This window comes from Gadus macrocephalus, chromosome 9 (genome assembly GCF_031168955.1).
Source record: "Gadus macrocephalus chromosome 9, ASM3116895v1".
NCBI lineage: Eukaryota > Metazoa > Chordata > Actinopteri > Gadiformes > Gadidae > Gadus > Gadus macrocephalus.
The window spans coordinates 18,821,297-18,840,897 of NC_082390.1; the positions used below are offsets into that span (position 1 = coordinate 18,821,297).

Sequence of the window (19,601 nt, forward strand, 5' to 3'; positions counted from 1 at the left end):
AGTTACTGATAATGAAATTACACGATGTGTCACCTTATGTTAAATAACCAGAATAGATAAGCACACACATACCTAAAGCGTTAAATGATTCTTATTTTATTTATTTATTTAATGGTCAATATCAGTCTACCACGAATAATTGATGAGCAGAGACATCTAGCGGCAGATTTACGCCATTACATTAATAGTGGAGCGATCCCTCTGGCTAGACGCTAGTGATGAGATAGAGAAATAGAAGATAGAAATTCTAAACGCAGATTTAAATTCAGAGTAAGATTTACTAACAGATAAATACATGCTGTAGGATTAATTAAAATAATTTTGTATTCATTGCATTTTAAAAACCAAAAGTAAACCATATCCATTTTCAAACCTTGTTGTATATACACGAATATTTGCGATCCGTATACTTATTTCAACATACCTTATGCTTTAACTTAAAATTTGGGTTTTCTAATAGTATCGGGAATATATTATAGAGCTACCACAAATAAATATAAACAAAAAAGTAATTTGACCTACAACTCGTTATCCAAATGTCCTGCTTGAGTATCCGTACGCAATACGTGTGTTTTGGTTTGGAGTCCGTCAGTATTGTGTGTGCCAGCTAGCAGCAGCTCATCATGTACCATCAACCTGTCTTTAAGAACAGAAGAACTCTGCTAGAGAGAGCAGAGAAGTTCATATCAGAGATCTATTTTACAGACTGCAATCTCCGGGGACGGTATGGTTCTCCTTAGTTCATGTCTCACCACTCTTTACCTGCTGCAGAATATTATTGATCTGATCTGAGCATAAATCTGAACAATACCCCCAATTAAATCCATTGTGTTTAATGCATGGACTGTGCAATAATTCTATGTTTAATCCTAGTTTGTGACTCTTCTCTGCAGACTCTATGGGGACTCGTATCCACTTGAATTTCTGACTTCATTCCTGTCCTCTAAACGGATTCCCTTCTCAGAAGCTGTCAGTCAGAACTTTGCTCCTTACAAGATTGGCGATACCTTTGGACCAACGTAAGTCGTTTACACATGGCTGTTTATTGCTCTCTCTTAAAACGATTGCACGGATAAAATAAGTAGGTTTGCAACCACACCTCTTTTAGATGGTGCACTTGCTGGTTCAAAGTGATATTGAGAATACCCGAATCCTGGAGGGGGAAGGAGGTCCATCTTCTGTGGGAGAGTGATGGAGAAGCGATGGTTTGGAGGGATGAGCAACCAGTCCAGGTAGATATACACACACAGAACAATAGTGTATCACTGTGGAGTTCAACAGTTCACTGACATCTTAAGATGACTTGCAGGGATTAACTAAAGAGGGTGAAAAGACCAGTTACATCCTATCTGAGTGTCTGGGAGATGATGACCCACACAGGTGAGATGTCCCCCACTCACAATAGGGCTACCCTGCCATTTTGAGAGGACTTAAGGATTGTACTACTGTAGAATCTTAAAACAATATCAATATAGCTAGGCTAATGAAAATGTTGTTTGGCCACGTCTCACATGTGAAACACCATGACCAACAGTCCACAATATCCTCCAATGAAGCCAAATCATTTCACGATAAATGACTGATCGTCATTAATCAATAAACTGAAAAAAGTTAATTGAAAATCACTAACTCACATTTCAATGCCCCCATGCTTCCAAAATAGTTAATTGCGATGTGGCGTCACGATGTACACGCCCTATACTATTTTGTTTCTGGCTGAAGCAAGGATTCAGCCTAACGTCCAGTCACGAGAGCACCATGGTTCTGCTTCCTTGTTGCAGCGTCACCCTCTACGTGGAGATGGCCTGTAATGGTCTTTTCGGAGCTGGACAGGGGTCCATGATTGCAGCTCCGGATCCCAACAGGAAGTACTCCGTTCAGAAGGCGGAGCTGGTGGTGCTCCACCGGGACGTCAGGGAAACGCTCACTGACTTTGAGATGATGGTTGATATCGTGAAGGTAGACTCCCGATACGATAATTAGTCACAGTATGATGAATACAAAGTCATGGTACCTAGAAACCCATATCAGCTGCTCTGTGTTCATCGAATCCTCCCCCCCCCACGTCCGCAGCACCTGGGGGAAGGAGAGCAGCGGGGCTACCAAGCCCTGTTCACCGTCAACCAGATGGTGAACCTCTGTGATCCCGCCCAGCCGGACTCCTTCCCCAAAGCCCGCGCTCTAGCACAGAGCTTCTTCACCCAGCGCAACGGAGGCAGCCAGCACACCGTCCATGCCATGGGTCACTGCCACATCGACACAGGTCTGAATTCATGCGTCTCCTGGAAGTTGTCATAGAACAGTCATGGCTGATAGTATCTTTACATCGACGGGTGAGAGTGACTGTGTGTGTGGCGGTGTCCCCGCAGCGTGGCTCTGGCCCTACGAGGAGACCATCCGCAAATGCGGCCGGAGCTGGGTGACGGCCGTACGTCTCATGGAGAAGAATCCTGATTTTAGGTTCACGTGCTCTCAGGTAGTGCATTTATAAATGAGTGGGTCATTTTCTTAAAGGTTTCCGCATGCCACCAGTTATTTCATGCCATTTATGAAAGAGCAGAACTTGGACTGTGGTTCTTTGTCTGAATGGATTTCCAGGCCCAGCAGTTCCAGTGGGTGAAGAGCTGGTACCCCGGACTCTACGCGCAAATCCAGCACTTTGTCAAGAAAGGCCAGTTCATTCCGGTTGGAGGCACATGGGTGGAAATGGCAAGTATCATTTACAAAATAACCACGCCTCTGCCTCTTTATTAGAGTAGTCTGAGTCATGAGGCAGGCGGCCTTCCAGTGCGGTGTTCCTAGTCGAACTTCCCGGCTCGAGGCCACGTTCTTTCTGATTACTGGAAAGCATACTAAGACACAAGCAGGCAATGATAGATCCTTGGAAAGTTTGGAAAATAAATAACGTAGTTGCTGAGGGAAATGCTGTGAAAGTAATGTCAGCATTGTCAGCATATTACATAATAATGTTATACATTCAATTTATAGTGTCTTCTTCATCCTAAAGGATGGCAATCTTCCGTCCGGTGAGTCCATGGTCCGTCAGTTCCTGGAAGGCCAGCGCTTCTTTCACCAGGAGTTTGGGATCTACTGCAAAGAGGTGAGGCGCCCTTCCACTGTTCCATCCTCCTGCTGTGTTGACACAGAGATTATGCGTATACAATAGTGTGTTGGTGCTTTTCCATTGGCACTTTTGGCCGTACTGAACCTTACTGTGCCCCGCTTATTGTGCTTTCAACACTGTGCTGTTCTACCAAGCACCCTGTGTGATGGGGAAATATATGTGAAACATGTAACAATGTGTATACATGACTAACATGAAATCTATCTTCTCTCAATGACGAATTAAGCTTAGGAAGCAGGAAAGAGAACGTCAAACTGAATTCATCATAGCGGATATCGGTGATTCATTTGTGTGTCGCCACCGTCCGTCGGAAACAACTCAAATATATTAAATGAGTATTAAAACAAATTATACATCTGATGAGGCAATACAAGTGTGAGTGCTGTTGTATCATCACTCAAAGACACACCTCGAAGCGGGATGCCCGGTTGTAACGGAAATGCAAATCCGAGCCGGGCCAGTATGGTGTAGTGGTAAAACGCTTTGTGTGTGTGTGTCCGTGTAAGAATACCCCTCCTTGCTCTCCAGTTCTGGCTTCCAGATACTTTTGGATACTCAGCACAACTGCCACAGATCATGCAGGGCTGCGGCATCTCCCGGTTCCTCACCCAGAAGCTGAGCTGGAACCTGGTCAACACATTCCCTGTGAGTAACCCCCCCACCGCACCCCCCACCGCAGAACACACAGCGGGCCCAGAGAGTTCTGAAGGAAACCTGTTTCCTTCCCCCTTAATCAGCATGTTCTTTTCTCTATTCACCAGGGGGCCCACAGAGGTATTAAGAGCCTTTTAAAGAGTCTGAGATTTTAAATGTACTTTTTTTTTCTTGTACTTTTTCAAGAAAAAGTTTCTTATGGTAGAAGTGGTGGATACCTGCCGTGACCCTAATTTATCTCTTTTCGCCTGAAGCACAACACATTTTTCTGGGAGGGTCTGGACGGCTCCCAAGTCCTCACCCACTTCCCGCCAGGGAACTCCTACGAGATGAAGGGCAGGGTCGATGAAGTAAGCGGGCAGTTTACACATGCTTTCACCGGGGTGCAATATGGGGAACCAGTTGGTGTGGGAGAAACATTTCAAATGGTTTTATTTTCTTGTGTCTCTATCCTCCTTCCCTAGTTGGTTAACACTGTGAAGAATAACAAAGACAAAGGCAGAGCCAATCACAGTGCAGCTCTGTTTGGCTTCGGCGACGGAGGCGGTGGACCCACGCAGCTTATGCTTGACAGACTGACGCGGGTTCAGGATACAGATGGTCTTCCAAAGTCAGTTCCTGTTATACCCTGCCTCCCCCTCTGAACCCTAAGAAAGACTGTTCCAGATAAAACAGTGTAATGTCTAATCTCTGGAAAACCATGTCATTAAATACGTAATGGGGTTGTGAATCCTGTGGTTCCATGAGTGACCTCTCCATACAAATGGGTGTGGTTCAACTCCTGACTAGTGGTGGATTTAATGATTCGGTTCGGTTTGTTCGTCCTGAAGACTCGTTCATTCGAACCGGTTCGCGAACAAACGAGTCAACAGTACTCCTGACCACTCAATAGAAGTGGGTGTGGTTCCATGAGTGACCTCTCCCATGTCCCCCAGGGTCCGGATGTCAACTCCTGACCAGTTGTTCTCTGAGCTCCTGGCCGACTCCGCCCTGCTGTGCACGTGGTCCGGGGAGTTGTTCCTGGAGCTTCACAACGGCACCTACACCACCCAGGCCAAGGTCAGCGACACCTCACTCCTTACAGCAAAGCACTTTGTTTGAATGCTATTGCTATTGTTGTTACAAATGATATTGGCAACGGATATTTAAGGGGAGCCAAGAGATGCGAGGGTGACGGATGTTAGAAACTGGTTCAATCAGCCAGACCGGTAATTTCATTCTAAAGTTCTAAAGACATTGTTGTTGATGTGAATGCTTGTAGATAAAGCGAGGGAACCGGCAGTGCGAGTCTTTGCTCCATGACATCGAGGTGGCCAGCAGCTTGGCTCTAGGCCAGGACAAGGCATTCCACTACCCTCTGGAACAGCTGCAGGAGCTCTGGAGGTACCGGCCCGTCTCTACTCCTCACCTCCGTATGGACCCAGCGGCTCCAACGTTCACTCTGTTCTCACATGTGCACCCTTTTCTCTTTTCCCCTTCCAGGCTGCTCCTTCTCAACCAGTTCCACGACGTCATACCCGGGAGCTGCATTGAGATGGTGGTGGAAGATGCGCTCCGATATTATCAAGGTACGTTATTTTAGGGATGAGTTTGGTGCTTGTTTCCTCACCGCGTCAGCAGCCCACTTGGGGAAATGGAAAAGTTGAATGGTTCATCGTCCGTCTTAGATATCCTCCGTGTTGGAAGCGGTCTTCTGGGCGATGCCTGTAGACACCTCGGCCAGAGGGACCAGAAGGGGGACGCCCCCGCTGTGTTCAACTCCCTGCCCTGGGAGCGTAATGAGGTGGTCCAGCTCCAGGAGGCCACTGGTCCACCATCGCTAGGTATGTTCACATCATGACTAATATCATTGTTGTCATCGTTGTTATGGTCCAGCTTTGAGATTACAGCAAACAAGGAAGCACCCATGACGGATTCAACAAAAGAAAGGAATAACTGGATAACAAAATGTAACCAAAAGATCAATATGCAGTATGAGGTCAACTAAACTAAACGGCAGTCAGAGTGGACTCCCCACCCTGCGTTCCAGGGCGAGGGGGATTCTCGACTGCTCAGATGGGATGGGCTTTATGCATTCCTGGCGAAAGTGGCCAACTCTTCCCAATTCCAGTCCAACCCAGCTCCACTACAGCAGGAACCATGACACTGAAAGACAACACAACAAACACGCCCTGGGCCGTCTGACCCCTCCCATAAAGACAGAGTCCCGACAGGAACTCTAACCACCAACCATCGTAAACTCTAACAATATACACAATACATTTAGCATACTGCATAAAGACTCGCCATAAAAACAAAACGATTAAGACTGCATGAATAAATCAATACTTAACGTACTCATAACACAAAGGCACCTCAGCACTATGCTAATTTCTTTCCACCGCCAAGCATTTGGAGAGAGAGACAGACTTAAAATAATGAACCAATGACTGGCATCTGGCTCTGGACTAGACGCCCTCAACTATATCGTCCTTTCCTTCAATCTTCGCCTTTTAAACTAATTTCTTAGAGTCAAACTCATCACTCTTTCCAAATCCTCCACCAGCAGCCATACTCCACCAGTCCCCACGAGACGGGCGTCCACCTGCAGTTTACACGATGTGTCCCGGCATGGAGCAGCCAGGAGCATCGTAGAGGATCTCCATCACAGTTCAAAAGCAGTACCTCCGAACTTTTAGGTCTACCTTTTAACGACTCGAGTCATGATGAAGAAAACCATCCTCCCAAACTGTTCCCTACCAGATAGTACTGTGTAACAAACACACACACAGGTGAGAGCTATCTACCAATGTGCTCTGCAATGGGACGCACGGGTGTAACACAGGTGATTTTATCCGGTTCACCCTCTATTCTCTCAATCAGCCGGCATATGCACACAGCATACACGCATCAAGGACGTTCGCATTTGTTGCAATATTTGCTTAGCGTGTGGTACGCAATTGACTGGTATGTCCTGATGTGCCCCGACTCATCGTGAGACTCTCGCAACACCTTATTGTGAAATCAGCAAATCATACCTCGTCCTGAATGAAATATCCCTGTGCACGATTCTTCACCTCCTCTGTGGCAAGGACAGGCTTGAACCGACCTTCAGCATGGGGTCAGCTCTTCGCTCACCTACCAGCTCACCATGCAAGACAAACAAGGGACAGTGTTGGACAAGGACAGTACAAACAACTCTGTCGCACCATTCTCGGCCTTTACCCTCTCCACAGAATCAGCACTGGCCCTTTTCATGTCCCGCGTCACAACGCACACCTTGGAACACTTCAGGGAAGTGTTTACCTTTTTTCTCCGGACCACCACTGCCCAGCGGCGCCGGGGCAACAGACCGTTGTGCAGACCGATACGCTCACACACTTCCTCAACCCACTTCCTCAACCCACAACATTCCCCACCAGAGTCTGGCCCGCAGCCTTTTAAACCTCCCCATCAAATATTTCAACAACAACAAACACACACAACAAACACGCCCTGGGCCGTCTCACCCCTCCCATAAAGACAGTATCCCGACTTGAACTCTAACCACCAACCATCTTAAACTCAAACAATATACATGATACATTTAGCATACTGCATAAAGACTCGCCATAAAAACTAAACGATTAAGGCTTATCTACCCACACAGTTTATCTACCCACACAAGAATCACAGACAGGCCCATTCCCAGCACAGTTATAAAATATCCTGTGTCCCTTTCCTCAGAAAAAGGCAGAGCATGTGCATGAATAAACAAATCCTGGCATCTGCTCTGTGTCACGTACTATGGTCACTGGCACCTTCCCGACACTACCAAAAATATCATTTAGAAATAAACAGAAAGTAGGACCTTAAATCCGGCTTCTAAACGACGGATGGTACACTACTCGGCCAATAAGCGACCAAACCGGGAAATGTTGCAGCAGAAGCAACCAGCTTCACATGCTCTGTTTCATACGTTTTTTGCGACTCTAGCACAGCGCAGTCTCTCCCGGAAACCAAGATAAACTCTCTGGTCAGAGTGGAAATGTTTGAATGGAAGTTCCAGAGAAATACACCCCCACGGCAGGGCCATTTTCTTCCATAACGGCACAGGCACGACCACAAGCCTCTAATTGTCTCTGTAGAGTCAACTGATAATCATCCGCCAGCGCAGAAGCCTCCGCTGCAGTCTTTACCTCCTTCTCACTTATGTGCCCTGCAATTTGCTCCGGGACTATGTTTAGAAACTGATCTTCCTTTTTAAACTAAGTCACACAGATCATCAAAACCCTTCACATCTGATGCAGAACACGTCTATTAAAGTGGATTATCAAACCGCGCCCAAAGTAAAGATATTGTTTATCACCCGTTCTCGAGTTTCTATCCGTTGGCGGTAAGCCTTGGGTACTAGTTCATATGCCTTCAGCACAGCTACTTTAACCTTTCGATAATCGCTACTGTGACCTGCAGTCAGCGAGGAAATAGCCTCCTGAACGCGCCCACTCAGAACACACTGTAACAAGCCTATAGGGTCAGACTCAAGCCAGGCCCTCACCTCTGCAACACTCTCAAACTAAGTGAAGAAAGCTCAACCTCTTTGACATGAAATTAGGCACAAAGCGTCAACTATTCAAAATATCGCTGGAATTATCACAGCCTTGAAAAGACTCCCCGCTCTGACATATCACACAATTTCCGTTCCTTAATTAGACTCTGCCTCTCTCTTTCTAAGCCCAAATGTACAAATTCTGCTTGCTGTCGAACCCTTTCCAATTCTAATTCCTTATTTTTTGCTCAAACTGCATCCGTAAAAATTTCTTTAAAGGTCCCATGACATGAAAATCTCAATTTATGAGGTTTTCTAACATAAATATGAGTTCCCCTAGCCTGCCTATGGTCCCCCAGTGGCTAAAACTTGCGTTTGGTGTAAAACGAGCACTAGCTGTTCTGCTCGCCTTTGAAAAAACGGAGGCTCAAGCGCGCTGATTTGGAAATCTGTGCTCATGACGTCATGAGGAATCTCAGCTCCTCCCCTTACTCTGCCTGGCCCGCCCAGAGACGTTGGCCCGCCAATGAGACTCGACCGTGCGAGCGCCACATGTGTGTGTGTGAATACACACACTGTAACGCAAGTGTTTCTTGTCGGTTCTATTTCATGTAGGCTACGCCGTCTAGGCTTCGCCTTATGGGCTTGTCCCGTGCGCGCGTCTGCGCGCGCTGAAAATTCAAACTATGCACCTATCAGCGTGGGCACCGCCCACATTTCCCACGGTATCGTGTCTACATAACGCGGTGTATACCGTCGCTCATCCTCCCTTTTCTTTCAGCACTTGTGCTTATCAGCGAGAAATTGAGAACTACAATTAAGAAGATGAGAACTTCAACACGGATCTCCCAAGCCGGTGGCAGCGGCTCGGGCGAGGCCGCGGACAAACGGCCCTTTTCAGGGCCACCTGAGAGCGCTCCTAGAGCTAGGTCCTTTTCAGGACTCCTATGCGCCTCCTGTCCCGCCTCCCTGGCACCGGGTGACGGGCACTTGGCGTGCTTTTGGTGCCTCGGCGCCGACCACGCCGCGGCTGCTATGGCGGCCCCCGTCTCCTGTGTCGCCTGCCGGGAGCTGCCTGAAGAGGGGATCCTCTCCAGGCATCTCTTCTTTTCCCCTGCGGTGGAAATGGCTGACGCCATCGACCTGTTCGGACCTGACGTCGACGCCTCCCTGGACGACGTCTTCGGCGACTCGGCGTCCGGTTTTTCCCGCTCTCGGGTTACAACCGCCACCGTCATACAACACGAGGGTCCGCGCCGGATGACCGATCTCTTCCGGGAGATCATGGGTGAGGCGGCGGTCATCAAAGGGATTCCCATGCCGGTCCCGCCTCTCGCCCCCGTATCTGACGATATGCAGGGCGAGTGCTTTCGCACGCCATCTTTTTCCCGGCGGGTTACCCAGTGCCCCTTGTTCCCGCCTTTGCAGCACTTGTTTATTGCTGCCGGTGAGGACCCTTCGACCCTGAAGGCTCCGGTAAGATCCTACACGGATTTCACCAACGTGGAGGGGTGGGCCGATACTCAGGCGAGGGGGATCCCTCGCCTGGAGCCTCCCCTGGCAGCGCTTCTCTGTCCGGGCGCCAGGCTCCTTAACGAAAAGCCGCTGCCCCCCGACCGCCTCCAGAAGCAGATTGTCGGCCTAACAGACAGGGTGTTCGTTTGTGCCTCTCAATCCGCGGCGGCGGTCAACAACATCGCCCTGCTCTCCTCTGCCATGGTCTCCTTGTCGGCTGACAGGGAGGCCTACGGCCCGGAGGAAGCCGCGAGATGGCTGGCGGTTTCCCGCTTTTCCAGCGCCATCCTCCAGCTATGCCAGCCGATAGCCGTTTCGGCCGGCCAGCATATGGCGTGGGCTACCATGATTCAAAGGGTCATATGGCTCTCCCACACTGCGGTGCCGGAACGAGAGCGGGCCAGCCTCGTCCAGGGTCCACTAGCGCCGGATGGCCTATTTGGTCCCAGGTTCTCCGAGGTGCTCGCGCACCAGCAGTCAGTCCGTGAGAATCGTTCCCGGTTCGGGACGATTCTCACGGGCTCCTCCCGCCAGCAGGCTGAGAGGAAGCGCGGTCTAGGCCGGTCCCAGCGTTCCATGGGACCGCCTCCGACTCCAGCCCCGGTGCAGCAGCCGCAGCCGCCGCGCACGGGGAGAGCAGCAGCGCCACGGACCGGGAAGTTCCGGACGCTTGCTCCTACTTTTTCTTTCCCTATTAAAGAAAAGAGTAAAGACCGTTCGGCCGAACGGCAGTACATGGTACCTAAAGAGCGATATTCCCCAGGCCACCAGCGTCCTACGCTTGTGGTGCGCTCCTCCATGTTGCCTATTTCCCCCTCTTGGCTGTAGGGTGACGGTCGGACGGCGTGTTCACATGGCCTCTGGTTCACCTGCTTCTAAGAAGCGGCGTCCCTTGGAGCCTCATGGACGGATCAGAGACTCGTTGCACGAGCCCGTGGATACGGCCGCTTGTACCGGTCTCCTGGTTCCCCACATTATAGGTGAGGAGATGGGTCCGCGCGCTGTGGCTACAGCCTGCGGACAGCGCATGCGCACAGGTGCTGCGGCCGGACGGCTCGCTCCCTGTTCAGCGGGCACGAGCGCGACGTCTAGACAGCTCGTTGTTTTTACAGCTGCTAGTTCTGGTACGTCTCCTACGCTCGCTGAGCCTCCTCCCTTTCGTGGGAAGCCCCCCTTGGTTCACACGCAGTGTGGAGGCGGTAGGGGCAGAGGAATACGGGTTATTCCTGGACGGTCTTCCTCAGCTGTCGGCTCGCCCTCTCTCCAACCGCTATGCGTGTTGGCAAGAGCGGTGCGTTCTGCCATCGTGGTTGGACACCACGTTGAGATGGGGCCATCCCATACAGTTCAAGCGTCGTCCCCCACCCTTTATGGGGTTGGTGGAGACCACGCTACGGGACCCGGCTGCGAGCACGGCTCTGGCAGCAGAGGTGGCACGTCTCTTGGTAAAGGGGGCCATCACTGTCGTTCCCCCCCACGAGTCTCACCTAGGTTTTTATTCCCGCTACTTCCTGGTTTCCAAGAAGTCAGGGGAAATGAGACCTATTCTGGATCTTCGCGTGTTCAACAGATTCGTTGCCACGAGGAAGTTCAGAATGCTCACGGTCGGACCATTGTTCCGGTGTGTGAGAGAGGGCGATTGGTTCACATCCCTGGATCTCAAGGATGCTTACTTCCACGTCCCTGTTCGGCAGGCGCACAGGAAGTTTCTCCGCTTTGCCTTTATGGGGATGGCGTACGAGTACCAGTGTCTGCCGTTCGGCTATTCCCTGGCTCCGCGCACCTTCTCGAAGTGTGTGGAGACGGCGTTGGAACCGCTCAGACGTCAGGGAAAGAGGATTCTCTTCTACCTAGACGATCTGCTTATTCTGAGCAACTCAGAAGAGACCGCGAGAAGGGACACCATGTTGGTGATAAACCATCTCTCCTCCTGGGTTTTGCCATCAACTGGGAGAAGAGCTCCCCGCTCCCCAGCCGGCAGACAGTCTACTTGGGGCTTTGCCTAGACTCAGCCACCATGATTGCGATGCTTTCGCCTCCTCGGCGAGACGCCATCCTGTCGGCGCTCTCCCATTTTCACGTTCGCAGAAACGTGACCGCACTGTCCACCATGCGCCTGTTGGGGCTGATGGCAGCTGCCCACCCCGTGGTCCCCCTGGGTCTGCTTTTTATGCGCAGACTCCAGCGGTGGTTTGCTCGCCAACGGTTGGACCCCAGGCGACACAAGCTCAGGGTGCTCCTCGTCCCCCGTTCGGTGTCGCCAGACCTGGAATATTGGAAAGGACCCTCCGCCCTTCTCAAGGGTGTTCCCCTGGGCAGGGTGGCGTCCTACGTAGTGGTCTTCACGGACGCCTCGTTGACGGTTGGGGAGGAACGTGCCTCTCTCACTCGGTCGGAGACGAGTGGCGCACGCCCCCTACAGCACACATAAATGTGTTGGAGCTCGACGCTGTGAGGAAAGTGCTGTTGCATTTCTTTCACCTGGTGCGCGGCCGCCACGTTCTGTTCAGGACAGACAGCGTGTCCCCTGCTCTCCACCGAAAGGCGGTCGAGCTCTGGCTTTGGGCTCATCAGTATCTCCGCAGTCTGAGAGCCCTGCATATCGCGGGCGCCCAGAACTTTGGGGCGGACCTCATGTCTCGAGGCGGTCCCCGCCGAGACGAGTGGCGGTTACATCCCGACATTGTCAGACTGATCTGGCAGAGGTTCGGGACAGCGCAGGTGGACCTCTTCGCGTCCCGGGAGAACACGCACTGCAGGTGGTGGTTCTCCCTCAGCCCTCGGGATCTTCCCCCGTTGGGGGTAGATGCGTTGGCACACACACCTTGGCCGCGGGCTCTCTTGTATGCGTTTCCCCCGCTCCAGCTGATCCTTCCTCTTCTGGAACGGGTCAGACAGGAGAGACTGTCCCTGATATTAGTGGCCCCGGAGAACCGTTCAGCTCTGTGGTTTCCAGAGCTGGCCGCGCTCTCGCGGTCGGCGCCTTGGCCAGTACCATTCAGGCCGGATGCGCTTTCACAGGCCCACGGGACGGTGCACCACCCGCCCGATGTCTCGGGACGGCTGTTGGTTTGGCTCCTGAGAGGTTGATCCTGCAGGGCAAAGGTTTGCCTGAGACGGTTATCAACACTATTCAGAGTGCTCGTGCGCCTTCTACTTCTTCCCTCTATGCGGCGAAGTGGTGCGCCTTCTCTAATTGGTGTGAGACGAACCACGCTGTCCCATCTCAATGCGAGGTGGGAAGCGTGCTTTCGTTTCTGCAAAACTTATTGGAAAAAGGTTTGGCCTTCTCCACTATCAAGGTCTATGCGGCAGCCGTTTCGGCTGGCCATGCAGGCTGTGATGGTGGACCGATCTTCAGCCATCCACTGGTCAAGAGATTCTTGCGTGGGGCTAGACGGGTTAGGCCTGTTTCACGCGTGCGTACACCACGCTGGGATCTCCCCACCGTGTTGCGCGGATTGTCCAGGGATCCTTTCGAGCCTCTCTCTCAGGCCCCTTTGGATGCCCTGTCATTTAAGACGGCGCTCTTGTTGGCCTTGGTTTCTGCCAAGCGGGCCGGTGAGCTAACCGCTCTGTCTGTCAGCCCGAGTTGCTTGTTGCTAAACGAGGACAGCTCCTTCGCGTTGCTCAGACCTAATCCTGCGTTCCTCCCGAAGAACATTAATAGTTCTTTTCGGTCGAGGGATATTGTGCTTAAGGCTTTTCACCCCCCGCCTCATTCTAGTGAGGCGGAGGCGGAGTTGCATCTCCTGTGCCCGGTTCGGGCGTTGGCTATGTACGTGAATCGCTCGGCAGCGTTCCGCTCCACACAACAGTTGTTTGTGTGTTATAGCGACGCTAGCAGGGGCCGCTCTCTCGCGCTCTCTCTAAGCAGCGGTTTTCTCGCTGGGCATGTGAGGGTGTTTGCCTAGCCTACTCTCGGCAGGGCTTGGCGCCACCGTTGGGCGTTAAAGCTCACTCCACACGGAGCGTGGCCGCTTCAACGGCTTTACTCAAGGGCGTTTCGGTGGAAGACATCTGCGCGGCTGCGTCTTGGTCTTCCCCCGGCCCCTTTGTCCGTTTTTACATGTTAGACATGTCCAGGGGCTCACTCGGCAACTCTGTGCTAGAGTCCGGGACCCCTTTTACGGCTTAAGAATATAGACATGTTCTTTAAAGCGTCGTGGTTGGATTTCCTCTCGCCGGCTGGCGAGTTGGACTTGATTACCAGTCTTACTCTCCCACCTTTTTTCAAATGAAAAACAGGCTAGGGGGTTTTCTATTGGCTCGCCAATTGTCTGGTGGTTTTGTTTACCAGTATGGCACTCCCGCCGTTTTCTTCAAATAAGAAACGGCCGAGAGAGTCCCATTATTGGAGAGCCGAATTCCGTAGCTCCGCCCCCGGTGGTAGCGGACCTAATGGAAACCTAGTTGCTCTGGTTTTTCTTTTCCTTTCATGGGTTCCATGAAGCACGGAATAGAGCCGGAGTCTTTACAGACTCACTTTTTTCTCCCTTGATCATTGCCTTGCTTGATCTAGGAGGAATTAGTTTTTTATAAAGCTGTTGTGTTTTACACTTCCTTGGCTTTTTGAGTCTTAATGTGTTCTGGTGACTTAGGTCTTTTTGACTGGGGTCCAGCAGGAGTACATTGATCGGGCTCCGCTCGCAGCTTCACCTTAGCCCATAAGGCGAAGCCTAGACGGCGTAGCCTACATGAAATAGAACGATAGTTATGTTATTATAACTCTAGTTCTATGATTGTAGGCGTAGCCGTCTAGTTTCCCACCTGCTGTACCCTCCAATTGCTGAAAGAAAAGCTTGGAGGATGAGCGACGGTATACACCGCGTTATATAGACACGATACCGTGGGAAATGTGGGCGGTGCCCACGCTGATAGGTGCATAGTTTGAATTTTCAGCGCGCACAGGCGCGCGCACGGGACAAGCCCATAAGGCGAAGCCTAGACGGCTACGCCTACAATCATAGAACTAGAGTTATAATAACATAACTATCGTTCTTTGACGTGTCTTGTATTTCCACAACGAGACTGTCGTGGGGGTTATCTAAGCCATGGTTGAGAAGGAATTGGGGGAAAGGAACTTTGGTTTGACTCGCTGAAGTACATGAACTTCGACATGCCGCCGGTTGCCGCGAGGCACCATCGCCCGGCCAGCCGGCCGCAGGCAGCGCGCGGTTCAGTCGACTTCAGGTTGATGTGAAAGTGGAAGAACCAGAGACGTCGCAGACGTCGCAGAACCCGACAAAGTCGTTTGTGATTCATAATATCGTCTGGAGGCGCACACAATATGTTATATGATATAGATATCTATGTATTATATGATATTATTTAGATATAGAGCTCCAGGACTGTAACGCAAGTGTTGTACACTTCCTTGTTATTTGGATAACCGTTCTGCTGTTGGTGTGATGGCTCATAACACGTCGGACTCTCGTCTCTGGTATTTCTACAACGAGACTCGTATTGGGGGTTATCTCAGCCAAGGTTGAGAATGAATTGGGGGGAAGGAACTTTGGCTTTGACTCCCTCAAGAACATGAACCACGACAAGGAGGAGAAAGGGATCTTTGCCGGGCAGCGCTTATGCACCTCCGCCTCCGGCGGTGGTCCCTCAGCGGGGCTCAAGCGGGAGACATTCGCCGCCAACAATCCCTTTCTCCTCCATGTCGTGGTTCATGTTCTTGAGGGAGTCAAAGCCAAAGTTCCTTCCCCCCAATTCATTCTCAACCATGGCTCAGATAACCCCCACGACAGTCTCGTTGTGGAAATACAAGACACGTCAAAGAACCGACAAGAAACACTTGCGTTACAGTGTGTGTATTCACACACACACACACACATGTGGCGCTCAGTGTGAGCGCCACGTTACAGTGTGTGTATTCACATTGATGTGGACGTTGAAGAACCAGGAACGTCGGAGAACCCAACGCGGTCGTTTGAGATTCATAATATCGGCTCACACAGCTTTTGGCCGTGATAATATATATTATATGATATAGATATGTGTAGGCTATATGATAATATTTAGATATAGAGCTCCAGGACTCCCGTGTGTTCTAGAATATTTACAGAACACGGCTAAAGGCTGTGTGCGGCTCGCCATTGGATACATCCACTGTAAACAGAGCGCATGGTGGCTGCAAGCTGCTCAGGGCCACACCCCCACCCTCCTCCTTGACACGCCCACCGAAACAGCGCATTTGGGGGAAGCTCAATGTGCGACTGGCTCGGAGTGGCTGTAACTCTGCACCACGGCTGAATTTAGGGAACGTCTTTGAATACTGTGTTAGTTGCCCACTAATACCTATATTAAAGAATACATAAAATAGCATGTCATGGGACCTTTAATTGAATTTGTCCCAGCGTACGTTCTACATAATCCCATCTCCTTCCCTCTGTGCGTTCCAGCTTTAGTGAAGGTTCCCAGTGTTGGCAGGGCCCTGGTCACGGACACACAACCAGCTATTCCAGTTTCTGTCACGGTTCAGGTCAGTGGGCTCACACGGTATTCAGTGGGGTTGTTTTGGTTGAAGCGATTATTAAAGAGTTCACTGTTCAAACCTCTGACCCATCACAGGCCGATGGAACGGTCCTCATGGAGAATGGGATTTTGAAAACGATCATAAACAAGGACGGCAGTTTGGCATCACTGTGTTTGATGGAGAGCAACAGGTAAGATTATCATATATATTTTTTGTGCGTACTTGCATATTTGTGTGTACGTGCCATCACACATTGACTCATTGTCCTCCGCGACACCCTGACATTTACAGAGAGGCCCTCTCTGACGGCTGCCATGGCAACCAGTTTGTGATGTTTGACGACGTGCCGCTGTACTGGGACGCCTGGGACGTGATGGACTACCACCTCCAGACCAGGTGCCAGTCCCCCCCGTCCACCCTGTGTGACGGCTGCTGAGCCCGGCGGGGGACAGAGCCTTAACGCCAGTGTGTGGCCCCCTACAGGAGGCCAGTGACGGAGGTGGTGGAGCCCGTTCAGGTGGTGTCCTCCGGGGGCCTCCGGGGCAGCGTGAGGTTCACCCTCCGGATCAGCCCCAAGAGCACCGTCACCCAGGAGGTGGTGCTGGACGCCATGAGTCCCTACGTCAGGTTCAACACGCAGGTGAGCTGCACTGCAGAGGGGCGCTGGAGTGTCCCAACCCTCCCCTCTGAGAGAAGAGCACCAGCGTTTCAAGTTCAATGCCATGAACAAAAAAAGGTTTATCCATTGAAATAGGGGTCAAAGGTCAACTCTAACCAATGGCTGCACTGCAGGTGGAGTGGGCGGAGTCACACAAGTTCCTGAAGGTGGAGTTCCCGGTGCGCGTGCGCAGCCCCAACGCTACATACGAGATCCAGTTTGGCCACCTCCAGAGACCCACCCACAGGAACACGTCCTGGGACTGGGCCCGCTTCGAGGTGACCGGAGGGGGGGGGCGGAACAAAGACCGGCACTGAACGGTTGACCTCAGTTTGACTCCACTGTGTGTGCGTAGGGGTTAGGGAGTGTTGAGCCAAGTTTTTTGAGGCTGCAAGAGGGACAGCTGGCCATTTGTCAAGTGTCGCAAGGTCCGGGCTTCACGCCTCCTGGGTGACTTCTAACGGGCTCCTCCAGACAAAAGGATGAAAGGTGTTGGGTATTAAACCCGGGCAGACTGATTGCTTAATGTGCAACAGGCCTCACCCAGCCCCAGAGTCCAATCAGACACAGGCAGCTGAGGCTGCTTAAACCAGCCTCAACCACACACACTCCCACAACAATGTTTATGTCCATCGTCAACTGCTCGTTAATGTCCAATGTTCAATCCAGAAAGACATTGGAGCAAATGTTTGTAGTATATATCATAACGCGTGGTTGAAATAGAATATGATGAAATGTGCTTTTCTGTTATTACATTTGTGTGATTGTTTTTCTGTTTAAAAGGTATGGGGTCACAAATGGGCTGATCTGTCTGAACACAACTTTGGAGTTTCTCTGCTGAACGACTGCAAATATGGTTATTCCATACATAAGAACCTCATGACTCTGTCTCTGTGAGTTGTCCCTAATCATCACACATACCAGCATCACAAAAAGCTTTTCAATGATGGTACTAAATGGGCTGTTAAATGTCTTTCAAGCATCCACTATCTAATCAGTAGTGTATTTCCCTCATATCTAACACATCTTGATAGGATATAGCAAAACACGTCAAACCCGGTCATTGTAAGTTAATAGAACTAGCTCTTAAGTGACAGGTCAATGTATTTTCTAGACTTCGAGCACCCAAGGCCCCTGATGCCAACGCTGATATGGGCGCTCATCTCTTTACATACGCCATCATGCCACATGCAGGTAAGTTGAATGAAATGTAACTTTTGTCCAATACTGCAACGCATTGATCATCACTGCATACTGTTACAGGCTCTGTGTCAGGCTTTTGCTCTAATAGTGGAACTGCGTTGGTTTGAAGAATTAATGAACAAATGCTCCTTATGTTATGTTGTATCTTTCCCTTCCTTGACACAGCGATAGTTACGCTGCACTAATCAAATGAAGCTGGATGCATGTCCAATATGTTTGAGAGTTTTGAGCTAGAAGTCATCCAAAGTGATGCTCATAATAACTTAACATAATCACAAGTCTATCCTAGCCTCCTGCTCACTAGTGAACCCAAACCCGATCCCTTGAATGTTTAAACTAATTTGATCTGCTGCGTTCTGCTGTCTCACAGGATCCTTCCAGACGGCCGGCGTCATCCAAAGTGCCTACAACCTCAACTACCCTCTGAGGCTCTTCAAGACCAGCGGTGACACGGCCCCGTGGAGCGCCTTCTCCGTCGACGCTGCCGCCGTTGTCCTCGAGACCATCAAGCAGGTAGAGGTGTTGTGCTCCCTCTTTCCCCAAGGACACAGTTAAATAAAGGCAAATTGAATACTCTTGATTGCGACCCAATTAACACAGCGTAAATCCATCATTGGATCAGACATGGTGTTGGACAGGTAACTCTTGTAGGTGTGTAATGTGTTAAGACCGAATATGGCTTGTGATTTTTTTGCATCATCCACCTGTCTCAGGGTCGAAGAGGATGAGATGAGAATCTCTGACCTTTGAGCCTGTGTGCAGAATTAATACACTGATCATAATGAGATTAAGATCAATACATATCGATGCATACCAGATCAATGTATGGGTTTATGTCTAATTAGTGTCCGGCCCTGAAATAACTGCTCCACCTCTCCTTAGGCTGAGGACTCAAGAGGCACTCTACTGGTTCGCTTGTACGAGTCCCACGGCAGCAGTGTGACCACAATGCTCCGTACAGACCTTCCCCTCCAACAGGCCTGGCAGTAAGTATTCCTAATGCTCCTATATGATGATGGGTCACACGCTTTAGACACATGCGTAGGTAGATGAAGCACTAGCTTCTGAAAGTACCACATGACCCAGAAGAAAAAATATGTGCCTGGACCAGTGAAAAGCCGTAGCATTGAGCCAGAGTACGGCTTCACTGATACTGTTGCTTATTCTCAACTCTTTCCAGTTGTGATCTTCTGGAGCGTCCGGATCACACTCAGCCAGCCCAGATGACCTCAGAAGGAATCACTCTGGGGTTCGGTCCTCATCAAATAAGATCACTCCTCCTTGTTCTAAAATAAGCACGGCTGGGAGTGGCTCAAAGAATGAATCAATAAACAACCTACTTATTTTGACACAGTTGTGATTGTAAGTCCTTTAAAGGCCGTTACGTTCGGACTGGAATTCCATTAATTCATCATGTCGGTAGCCATGGTAATTTCCTGAGAGGACTTCCCTAAAC

At 50.5% G+C, this 19,601-nt stretch overlaps 1 protein-coding gene across 1 annotated transcript; it reads left to right on the plus strand.

Moving 5' to 3' along the window:
• Positions 1–556: 556 nt before the first annotated feature.
• man2c1 (mannosidase, alpha, class 2C, member 1) lies at positions 557–19,494 on the plus strand. Its single transcript, XM_060061872.1, has 26 exons — positions 557–724; positions 894–1,019; positions 1,109–1,232; positions 1,310–1,380; positions 1,782–1,959; positions 2,074–2,263; positions 2,370–2,476; positions 2,599–2,709; positions 3,008–3,100; positions 3,653–3,769; positions 4,033–4,128; positions 4,243–4,388; positions 4,714–4,837; positions 5,040–5,161; positions 5,261–5,346; positions 5,446–5,601; positions 16,211–16,290; positions 16,380–16,474; positions 16,576–16,680; positions 16,768–16,924; positions 17,077–17,220; positions 17,726–17,835; positions 18,057–18,136; positions 18,516–18,658; positions 19,028–19,131; positions 19,326–19,494. Exons 1-26 carry the CDS (start codon positions 624–626, stop codon positions 19,438–19,440), a joined length of 3,081 nt encoding a protein of 1,026 aa, XP_059917855.1. The 5' UTR covers positions 557–623; the 3' UTR covers positions 19,441–19,494.
• The last annotated feature ends 107 nt before the right edge of the window (positions 19,495–19,601 follow it).

What these genes read in the sequence shown, in the direction of transcription:
- man2c1 (XM_060061872.1), top strand. Translation starts at nt 624, where the DNA reads ATGTACCATCAACCTGTCTTTAAGAACAGAAGAACTCTGCTAGAGAGA. An exon ending in GGGATGAGCAACCAGTCCAG is followed by an intron (nt 1,233 to 1,309) that starts GTAGATATACAC and finishes GATGACTTGCAG; the next exon opens with GGATTAACTAAAGAGGGTGA. An exon ending in GAGGCACATGGGTGGAAATG is followed by an intron (nt 2,710 to 3,007) that starts GCAAGTATCATT and finishes TTCATCCTAAAG; the next exon opens with GATGGCAATCTTCCGTCCGG.